The 11,822-nt window shown below is 40.6% G+C and overlaps 1 protein-coding gene across 2 annotated transcripts in view; it reads left to right on the plus strand.

The window, feature by feature from the left end:
* The window catches only part of FBXO22 (F-box protein 22), a 30,295-nt gene extending 18,691 nt beyond the window's left edge, over positions 1 to 11,604 (plus strand). For both annotated transcript variants that reach the window (XM_011982663.1, XM_011982664.1), the window contains 2 exons: positions 8,349 to 8,514; positions 11,163 to 11,604. In XM_011982663.1, the coding sequence (XP_011838053.1) occupies positions 8,349 to 8,514; positions 11,163 to 11,580 (584 nt within the window). In that variant the 3' untranslated portion in view covers positions 11,581 to 11,604. The remainder of the gene's footprint in view (positions 1 to 8,348; positions 8,515 to 11,162) is intronic.
* Positions 11,605 to 11,822: the final 218 nt, after the last annotated feature.

Consider the following 11,822-nt stretch of genomic DNA (forward strand, 5'->3'; position numbering starts at 1 on the left):
GCATAACGTGCAGGTTTGTTACATATGTATACTTGTGCCATGTTGCTGTGCTGCACCCATCAACTCGTCAGCACCCATCAACTCGTCATTTACATCAGGTTAACTCCCAATGCAATCCCTCCCCCCTCCCCCCTCCCCATGAGGAGGGGTAACCTCTAAAATTACAATAAAAAGTATAGGATAGTAAATCATAAGCCAGTAACATTCATTGTCATCAAGTAGGATGCATTGTACATGATTGTATGTGCTATACTTTTATATGATTGGCACTGCAATAGGCGTGTTTACAACAGCATCACCACAGACATTTGAGTAATGCGTTGTGCTACACATTAGGCAATAGGAATTTTGTAGCTCTATTAATCTTCTGGCGCCACTGTTGCATATGCTTACTGTGCGTGTCACCACGCCTGGCTGTCCTTGACCAAAGTGTTATGTGTCGCTTGACTGTATAATCATAACCCAAGTATGTGAGGTGTGCTGTGAGAGCAGAAAGGGTAGATTGCTCTAGGGGTTCTGCCAGTGGGAGGGATCAAGGAGTCTTCCTGGAGCAGGTGGATTTTAAGCCCTTGAAGGACAGGAAGCATATGAGAGATACGGATGAATAATATCACTGACTGAAGGAGTACAGAAACACAGGCACAGAGCCAGGAAATCCCAGAGCATGTCGGAGAAATAGTAATCATTTTGCAAGCAAAGGTTATGTGCAGGGAAGTCATGGGAACAAAGGGTGGGACGCATTGAGGCCAGGCTGAAGAGCCTGGGCTTAGTTCCTATACACAGTAAATAACTGTTACTCAGATGTCATTGAGCAGAGGTGAATATGGCCCTCCTGTGTGGGGAGACACTGGAAGCGGGAGACCATTTTAGAGTCCAGGCAAGAAATAACACTAGGGCATGAGGAGTAGGGAATGAATTGGAGGAAATTAACAAATGATTAGATATGAAAGAGAAGGGAAACTGGTGCCTCAGTAATTACTTTTGAGTTTTGATCCTAGGAGACAGGGGTGATGGTGGTGCAGAGACCAGAAATAGGAACACTGGGACAGGAGGAGCGGGATTGGGAGAAGAAGTTGGGAAAAATCAAACCCCATTAGAGATGCTTGTTTTGGCTTTTTATTCAGTGTTGCTGCTAAAGGTCATGTGGCCAAACCTTTCGTGTGCTGCCTTTTTTGTCCAGAGAGGTGACATGGCTTTTTCCTGGGCAGTACTGTGTCCTCTGTCCCCCCGAGCGTCCTGGGAATCTTTGATGAGGCCCTGATATGTAGCACTGGTTGAAGCCAGGACCCTAGTTTTGTCAGTTTATAAGAAAGAGCCAAAATCTTGAGCAGAAGAAACCCTTTTGTGATAAAATTGTTGTATTTGTTAGATCATATTTGCATTATAGTGCCAAGTATAGGAATGAGAAAACTGGAATGAAAAACAACCCCAGAATTATTGTGCTCTGTGAAACTTTCTTATAGGTGTCCTTTCCTGAGCTGCTTGATGTCAACAGTTTTGACTTATTCCAAGGCATCATTTTCTTCTGGAAATTGAAGCTTTGCCCAGCTTAAAATGACCATCTCCGTTCTTTCACTTGCTATCTTGTGTCCTAATTTTAGGTAGAGTTGGCCTTCCATATCCATGGGTTCTGCATTCATGGATTCAGCTAACCACAGATCAAAAATATTTGAGGGAAGTGCAGCAGGAAGCCAGGTTTCTAAACACAGGAGTGGCATAATTTGATAGATCTTTTGAAAATACCAGTCTTGCTATGGTGTGGTGATCATTTTGGAGTACAAGAGTGGATGCAGGATTAACTTGATTTAGCCATTCAGTAGTGTATGTATATATTTCAGAACACCATGTTGTACATGATAAATATATGCTTTTAAAATTTTTCAGTTAAAATAATTTTTTAAAAAAAGTAGATGCAGGAGAAACATTTTACTGTTGTAGTGGTTAAGGAAAGAGGATATGGCAGCTTGGAGCAGGGCAGTGGTGAGTGGAGTTGAAGAGAAGTGGATGGATTCAAGATGAAGTTTGGGGCTGAATGGACAGGATGTGGTGACTGATGAGATGTTGGGTGTTGAGAAGAGGGAGGTGGCAGTGATGTCATGCGGGTTTGTGGCTAGTGCAGCTGTGTAGTACCATTGACTAAGGTGAAGAAGACTTGAAGGTGCAGGTTGGAGGATCAGATTATCAGTTCTGTTTTGGACGTGTTTAGAATTTGAGATGGAGATATTGATTATAGACAGTTGGATATATTGGACTGGAGCTCTAGAGAATGGCCTAGAGGAAAGATACTAATCTGGGAATCATCAGGTAATTAATGATAATTGACGCAAAAGGGACTAGCTTCAGTGATTTGAGGAGGAGGGCCGGGGAGGAGGCTCAGTAGTGCTTGTTGATTGTCCAGGGTTGGTACTGCTGTAATATTGTTTTGACATCCCTCCCTTCTGCTAATGCAAAGGCTTTATTGAGACTACTCAGTAAGGTTCTCCTTGAGCCATTTCTTAGCTTTTGTTTTAAACAGTTCATTTGTACAGTCTTACATGGGATGTCAACATAAAAATAAAGCAGATAAAAGCAGAGCCTCTAGGTTGAAGGGTGAAGGGAGCATGTTAGACCTTGAACCGAGGTTGCTCATTCTCCTCCACCTACACTGGAGGCATCTTTGGAACCCTTTGCCCACCAAAGCACAATCTGAAAGCCTCAGCTGCAATAGAGAGGAGAGAAGCTTCCTTCCCTGGCAGTGGTCATGCACTTCTTCCTCTGAACCTTCATGTAATCCAGGGAAGGGTCTGTAGACTCAGAGCAGTGCCTGGCGGCTCTACCTGTCTGTACCAGAGACAGGAGAGCTTGAGAAAGCAGCCCTAGCACTGCTCTGTGTTGGCAAGATGGGCTTCAGCTTGAGAGTCAGAACCTTTTTGCTCCTTTGAGAATGCTTGAGATGGTTAGTTGTATAGCAAACAGTTGACTCACACCTGGGATCCTCCCTCTCTTTTCCTTTCACAAATATCCTTCTGACTTTCTTCTAGGTGAAGCACAAACCTGTAACATTGCCTTTTGGGGCACAGTGATTTTCTGGGTTTCAGTTTCATTTGTGGAGATTCCCATTAGAAAAGCTTTCCTGTTGGTTTTTTACATTGTAGGGTCAAGAGAGGAAGTTCTGAAGAATCCAGTTGCCTTTGCTCTTTGAAGGAGAGGATTGGAAGTGTCCTGTGTTTTCCGTAGCTCAGTAGGCACAGTTGTTTCTGGCAGCCAGTTCTGGGGTGTGTATTTAATTTTACTTTGGTCTGGTCTGATTTAGGTTCTGTAATATGGATATAATTTGCATGTTAAATGTGAATTTTGACAGTATTGAATCCTCACAGACTTTTTAGGAGTAAAACAATACGTAACAGGTTGTTACAGGCATTAAATAAGTTAATTTCTTTTGTTGTTGTTGTTGTTTTGTTTTTGTTTTTGAGACGGAGTTTCGCTCTTGTTGCCCAGGCTGGAGTGCAATGGCACGATCTCTGTTCACTGCAACCTCTGCCTCCTGGATTCAAGTGATTCTCCTGCCTCAGCCTCCTGACTAGCTGGGATTACAAGCATGGGCAACCATGCTCGGCTAATTTTTTTTATTTTTAGTAGAGAAGGGGTTTCTCCATGTTGGTCAGGCTGTTCTTGAACTCCCAACCTCAGGTGATCCACCTGCCTCGGCCTCCCAAAGTGTTGGGATTACAGGCGTGAGCCACCATGCCCAGCCTAAATAAGTTAATTTCTATAACATACTTAGAACAGTGATCTGTACTAGTGTTCATTGTGAGATTGGTGATCTGGTGATCTAGCTTGTAGATTGTTCAGGTTCTTTCTGCTCCCTGCTTTTTGATCCTTTAACTACTCCTCTTGAATTCTGCCAGCCACCAAGCAGGGTAAAAATGGACTTTAATGACTTGTCAGATTCCAAAAAAATTTGAAGTAGGACAAAGTTTTAAAATTAACTGAAGACGTCATAAAGAGTCTTGAGGGGTCATAGGCAGTACCAGGTGTGAAGCAGAGAGAATCAGTGCTGAAACTCAAGGGATTGAACTTGTTCTGCCTTTGAAGTTGCCCAGCCCTTGAGAAAGCAGAAGTGACAGGAAGCTAGTGTTAAAGAAAAAGCAGTGCTGACATCTATTCAAGACAGTGAGGCAGACTTTGTTCGGGAGACCACTGTGATGGAGTTTTGCATTAGGGGAGAGAGATCAGGCTCAACTCCAAATGCACCAACCACAGGTGGGGATTTTTAGCCAAGGAGGAGGGTGGGGGCTTGATGGATGAAAAATTCCTAAGAGGATGGGGTAATTCTTTGCTAAATTTACCTTAAAGATTATTGCTGGAAAGAACAGTTTCATACTATTCCAAAACCAAAGACATCTCTTGGTGGACAACTGCAGTAGCTAACTTGATTATAGTTGGCAATCCTACATGGCAGGCCAATTTATTGTTACCTGAGTTTACATTTTATAAGCAGTTTATCATCTTGAAAGGTTCACCGGGAGGTTACACTATTTAAAGTGCCTTATAAATACTTTTCTGGAATTGTGTTTAATGGTTGTGGTAAGTTCCTACTAATGTATCAACTTTTGGAAAATTCTAGAATAAAATCTGAAGTCAGATTCTATGGCAGGTGGCCCAGAACATTGGGTCCTTGATGATCCTTTACCTATGAATTGGGGGGAACCCAGAACGTTTCAGGAAAAATTGGCATTGCTCCCTACTCTTCCCTCATATTTTAGGCCTTTGAGTTTTGAGTGTCAAGGAGTTGGAGTTGTACCTTCCCTCTCTTATTTACCAGTAGCACAGGTAGTCTGTTGGTTAAATACAGAGCCTTTTGCTCTATCAGACAGACAGCCTTGGTTAAGGTGGGTTTGTTCTCTAAGTTGGGGTAGGGGAAAGTGATTTTACTTTCTAGGGTTGTGTATTGGGAGGGGGAAGTGTTCCATTAGCTGAGAACAAACCCACTAGAGAAGATGTTGAAAGAACACCACTGGAGAAGATGGTGTTAACTGGAATGTGTGACTGAGGCAAGAATCTCAGTCATTCAAGGTTTACTGAGCCAGAGGTTGAGAGTGTATCCGGGAAAAACACTAGGCACAAACGAGTGGCCGTGTACTCTGAAAAGGTTTTCAATACATGTTTTTAAAGGAGAGAAGGAAGGATGGAGAAGGATAGGCATGAGGTGAATGGTCACGTTCCTGTGAGACTTTAGTTAGTGCTCAGTAAATCTACATTTTACATAAGATAAGGTGAACCTTTTGAAGAAAGGAAGAACCAGTTATGCAGACGTCTCAAGTAGGTGGACACATTACTGATCTCTTGTTTTTGTGCAGCATCTGGGAAGGTAAGCTTGTAATGGACATTATCAGTGTGGAATTGAACAGATTGCAGACCTAAAGTTACAATTGACATGTCCTTGTGTTATGGGAGGATGTACATCTTAAAGGTTTTGAGGCCAGCAAAGATTTTCCTTATGAATGATTTGTGGGAGCAGTCATCTGGAGATGACTAAAGCCTTTTGCCTTTCCTGGTGGAGTGGTTGGGGGTGTATGAGGGGTTGGGTCTGGCTAATGTATGATGCTCTGACACAGGGTTGTGAAGTAGCAATATTAATTTGGAGAGAGGATGGTGCTTCGCTTGACTCAGCCTCTAGGCTTAACTTTCCCTTTGGCATAAGGAGTTTGGAGGTCCTGAGATTTTTTTTTTTTTTTTTTACATTGGGTATGTGTTTGTTAAATGAATGGGAGTGGTTGCCTTTAGAATATTCAGGTAGGATGTTCAGTGGACAATTGTAAAAGAGCATCTAGAGCTTAGAAAACAGTAGGAAAGGTTGAGATTTAGAAGCCATGAGGTTTCTAAAAGCTAAAGCCCCGAGTGTCAGGAGATGTGGGTTTTAATGTAGAGTCTGTCAATATATTGTCCTGGGGTAGTAGTCACTTCTCTGGCATTGGTAGTCCTTGTTTGTAAAATAAAACTCTAGACTTGATCTCATAGGCCTCTCCCAACTCTGAAACTTTGTTCTAATGAAGAAAACATATTCTCTCAAAATTTCGTGGGCTAGTCTATAGGGGAAAAAAGACCCTTTAGCAATGGTTTGGGGTATATGATGTCATGAAAGCAGTATTCTTTTTACTGTCCAAGACAGTAATTTACTGTACAGAGAATTGGAAATGGACCAGAGGCAGTTTCCCAGAATAGGTCATTATTTGGTGTTAGTAATTGGTCATTCACGCATCTGCATACCCTTTGTTTCCTTAAGTAACTGTCCTCTCTGGTAACCACCTTAGGTCTGTCAAGGTGGAAGTCATGTGGTCAAATCAAATGGAAACACAAGTGTGTTAGGTATTGGATTCATTTTCCTGTCCCAAAGCACCTCTGTTTGGTAATGCTGGCAGCAGACATATATATGGCCAACAATCATGAAAAAAAGCTCCACATCACTGATCATTAGAGAAATGCAAATCAAAACCACAATGAGATTCCATCCCACACTAGGCAGAATGGCTATTAAAAAGTCAAAAAATAACAGATGCTGGTGAGTTTGTGGAAAAAAAGGAACACTTATACACTGTCGGTGGGAGTGTAAATTAGTTCAGCCATTGTGGAAGACAGTGTGGTGATTCTTCAAAGACCTAAAGACAGAAATACCATTTGACCCAGCAATCCTATTACTGGGTATATATTCAAAGGAATATAAATTATTCTATTATAAAGACACATGCACATGTATGTTCATTGCAGCACTATTCACAATAGCAAAGACATGGAATCAACCTGAATGCCCATCAGTGATAAACTGGATAAAGACAATGTGGTACATATACACCATGGACTACTATGCAGCCATAAAAAAGAATGAGATCATGTCTTTTGCAGGGACATGGATGGAGCTGGAGGCCATTATCATTAGCAAACTAACACAGAAACAGAAAACCAAATATTACACGTTCTCATTTATAAGTGGGAGCTAAATGATGAGAACGCATGGACACAAAGAGGGGCACAACAGACACTGGGGCCTACCAGAGGGTGGAGGGTGGGAGGAAGGAGAGGATCAGGAAACGTAACTGATGGAGAATGGGCTTATTACTGAGGTGATGAAATAATCTGCACAACAAACCCCCATGATACACGTTTGCCTATGTAACAAACCTGCACATGTATCCCTGAACTTAAAAGTTAAAAAAAAAAAAATCAAATTGATAGTCTATAAACAAGCTGCCCAGAGGCTCCAGTGAAACCTGGGAGCTGTGGGCAGAGGGAGTAGGCTGTCTCTGTTACACTCTGCCGCCTCTTAGTGGTAGCAGCTTTTAGTTCCTGTGTCACAGAATTTAACATTTTCCTGCTTTGGAAGGAACTTTCAAACACTAATTCGCCTTTACTCTCACCTGCTTCCCTGGAGGAGGTGAATAAAGCCTGTATTTCAGTGATGTAGTAGTTTCCTAGGCTGCTGTAACAAAGTACCCCACATTTGGTGGCATAGAATGAGAAGTTTATTCTGCACAGTTCAGGAGGCCGGAAGTCTGAAACTGAGATGGCAGTAGGGGTAGTGCTACCTCGGGAGGCTCTAGGGGAGAGTCTTTTTCTCTTCCTGCCGCTCCAGTTTCTGCTTCTGTGGTCACCCTGCCTTTTCTTCTTTGTCTCTCCTTTTGTATATCTTTTATTATGAGGACACTGTCATTGGATTTAGAGTCCACCTGGATAAGCCAGATGATTTAATCTCAAGATCCTTACTGACTGACATATCGAGAACCCATCTCTACCAAAAAAAAAAAAAAAAAATTAAATTTAAAATAGATCCTTTTACCAAATAAGCTCACATGCATAGGTTCCAGAGATTGGATGTGGACATACCTTTTGCGTGGGCAGGGGGCACTGTTCACCACACTATAGGTGGTTAGCGCCTTTTCTCTCCTTTAAAAAATAAAACGTCTGTAAATTCTCACTGCTGTTAGCGCAGCTCTGTGTAAACCAGTGTTCTCTTTTGTTCCCTACCGGGAGCCAGCTTGCACCTTGGTGCACCAAGGATTGCTGCTCAGTACATAGCTGCTTCGTTATTTGTGTTCATTGTATTATTTATTAATACAAATAGTCATTTGGTTTTTTTAATAGAAAAAAATTATAAAGAGTTTGCATAATGTTTGTAAGAAATGAAAAACGTGATACAGAGATAGAAGAGGATATAAAATAAGATTTAAAAAATGGAAAATTTCATAGCTTAAGCCACTAAATTGCCCTTAAGGAGGAATGCAAGTTATTAACAGTAACATTTCATTTTGCAACATGTATAAAATAATTTGTTTTAAGGCTGTCTTTAACTCTTGCTCTTCATTTCTCTGCAGGTCTTTTAGATAACCCTGAACTTCGTGTGGTTCTTGTCTTTGGTTATAATTGCTGTAAGGTGGGAGCCAGTAATTATCTGCAGCAAGTAGTCAGCACTTTCAGTGATATGAATATCATCTTGGCTGGAGGCCAGGTGGACAACCTGTCATCACTGACTTCTGAAAAGTATGTCTTGTGTGTGTCTGATTTCCTCTGTGAATGAGGGGAAATGGTCCCAGGTTTTGTCACTTTGGGGTTAACAATTTAAAAACCACATTTAAAGAATTGCTAAGATAATAGTTCATTCCATTTTGTAGTAGACATTGGCTAAGGGGCTTACTCAACATAATTCTGCTTACAGTTGAATAATTACATTTTTATATATATTGTCCTTTAAGAACTTCTTAGTTGGACTCACATTCTCCTTAAAATTTATTTTGACATTGCCTGTTGATCTTTCCTTTGACAAATGTGGTACTCTCTGTGACCTCAATGTGTCACCTCCTCTCTAGTTTCCTCTTTTAAAGGAAACACATGGTTCAAGTGTATCTTTATGCAAAACTTCTCAGAGCTTCTAATATGCCCAGTGCATTGGAAATCTGGAAGGGGAATAGTATTACCTGTGACAGTTCCCAAATCTGTCACAAAAAAGGTCACAAAACCTTTTTTTCCACAGAGCATCTTGCAAGTCCTACTGGTTTTTGGAAATTCTGTATTAGATCTTTTGAAAGGCTTTTTCAAGCTCAAAAATTATGGATCTTTGATTTTTGTTACTAAGGCTTTTGCTTTCAAAGATAAAAATATTTGCTCTTCTGTCTTGGGAGCCATTACTTCCTTTCCATCTTGAATGAAAGTACATATCATTTTGAGTTTGAAACCATTAGGTGGACATAAATGTCATTTGTTTCCAGCAGGAAAATGAGACCCTACCCCACCCTCAATGCTTGTAAACACTAGTATTTGTTTCCCACTCTGTTTAATATTTGCATCCTAGAGTGGTGACTTGGGGACAGACTGGGAGATCAGTATCTGTAAGAATTATGTAAGTCATCCTAGTTATACTCTCTCTTCTGGTAGTCTCTGTGAGCTAGATCTGGGAAAATAGCTAAAGTTGAGGTCCCTGGACTGCCAGGAAGGAGGAAAAGAGGAAAGCCAAGTACGTTGAATCCCAGGCAGTAGAATATCAAACACTGGATTTTGTGCATACATACACCGAATTCTTGGTGACTATCTAAGTTATTTCCCCTCTTGCCTAATTTTTCCTGTATCTTTGCTATTAACTTTTAAATTGTATACCGATAGGGCAATGGTGATTCAACATACAGTTTACCTTTGAAATGCAGGTATCTCACTCGGACTTAAAACATCTGAGGCGCTAGCTTGTTAGTACAGCAATTTGTATATCATCTACTTTTTATACCTAGTATGAGAAACACCCTCCACCCCAATCATTACTTTTCATATGACCCATTAATTTTAATGTGGTCTTCATACTCTGTCAGTGGTTAAGAGAAACCGTTGAGTAAATGAGTGCTCCATTTTAATAAAGTCCAGATAACCCAACTGATCCAGTGCCCAAAAGGAAGGTGAATAATTCTTTGAGGCAAGATTGACAATGTGTATTAACAATTCTGTACCAAAGAGGAAATGTGATAAAGTTTTAAAAGCAGCAGAGTACTTCAGAAGATAGATTTTGCCCCTCACAAACTCGTTTTACTACTAGCTAGCCTTATTACCTTAGTCACTTAACCTTTTTGCGTCTTAGTTTCTCAGTAATCCAGTGAATCTTGCCCATTTTATAGATTCAGATGTTGGAAGCATGATAGAAATGTAACATACTTGTTTCTCCCCTAGTGGATGTTCACTATATTATATGCTTTATAACTTTTATCAATGTTGTATTTTCTTTTTTAAGGATATTTCATTTTTTAAAAAAACCAGGCAAATACAAAAACAAAACATGAGTTTTTACCATCAAATTAAGCTGAATTCTAGACTCAAAGCAATAAACAAGACAAAAAATAACATATTTTCTAGTGGACTAGACATAAAGCTAAAACTTCTAGAGTTAATAGGTTTTTAAAATTATCCTCTAAGACTGGGTACAGTGGCTCATGCCTGTAATCCCAGAACTTTGGGAGGCTGAGGCAGGAGGATTGCTTGAGTTCAGGAGTTTGAGACCAGCCTGCGCAACATAGTGAGACCCTATCTCCACAAAATGTTTACAGATTAGCCAGGTGTGGTGGCATGTGTCTGTAGCCCCAGCTGCTTGAGAGACTCAGGCAGGAGGATTGCTTTATCCCAGGAGTTTGAGGCTGCAGTGAGCTATGACTGTGCCACTGCACTTCAGCCTAGCTAACAGAGAACCCTATCTCCAAAAAAATAAAATCACCCTCCATTATTATATTTTTAATATATGTCTTTCAGAATTTGACAGCTGAAGTGGGGGGAAAGATGTTAACAATGTAAATAATAGCAGAAGGCTTCGTTTAATGGATATCTTTGTGTATATTAATAAAATTATAAGATTCCTTTTAAGGAAGTCAGAAAGGTAAGGAAACTGTCCCTTCTAATAACTGAATATGGGTTTCAGAAATTGTTATGGATGTGCATTGCCCCTTTGTATTTGTGACTGAAAAAAATGGTGGCTTCTCTTGATCTATTTTAATAGTTTGATTTTTGACCGTATTTTACTCATCTGTGAGGGTGAGCCTCAGATTAACCACAGGCTGCTAAAGGCAGCAGCCTCCCATCAGTGAATCAGGAGGATTTTGCTTCTGTACTTAAAAATTTTAATGTTTCATGAGATATTGCCACTTTTCTAAATTTTCCAGGAACCCTCTGGATATTGATGCCGCAGGTGTGGTTGGACTGTCATTTAGTGGACACCGAATCCAGAGTGCCACTGTGCTCCTCAACGAGGACGTCAGTGATGAGAAGACTGCCGAGGCTGCAATGCAGCGCCTCAAAGCGGCCAACATTCCAGAGCAGAACACCATTGGCTTCATGTTTGCATGCGTTGGCAGGGGCTTTCAGTATTACAGAGCCAAGGGGAATGTTGAGGCTGATGCGTTCAGAAAGTTTTTTCCTAGTGTTCCCCTATTCGGCTTCTTTGGAAATGGAGAAATTGGGTGTGATCGGATAGTCACTGGGAACTTTATATTGAGGAAATGTAATGAGGTAAAAGATGATGATCTGTTTCATAGCTATACAACAATAATGGCACTCATACATCTGGGGTCATCTAAATAATAATTAAAGTGGCTTTCATAATATATAACTTTCTGGTTCTGCCTTTTTCAGAAAATGGAAACTTGGGCTATGTGTATTTCAAACAAAAATAACTTTAGATATATCTTTTTTGTAGCTTTGATTGATGCTCTAAGATGACGAGGGTAGTTTTTAATATATTAGATGAAGGACAACTTTGGACATAACACAGACTAGGAGTTGAGAGCTTTTGCATCAGGCACAAGCAAACTGATTATAGTTGT

Source organism: Mandrillus leucophaeus, unplaced genomic scaffold (genome assembly GCF_000951045.1).
Source record: "Mandrillus leucophaeus isolate KB7577 unplaced genomic scaffold, Mleu.le_1.0 Scaffold241, whole genome shotgun sequence".
Lineage (NCBI taxonomy): Eukaryota > Metazoa > Chordata > Mammalia > Primates > Cercopithecidae > Mandrillus > Mandrillus leucophaeus.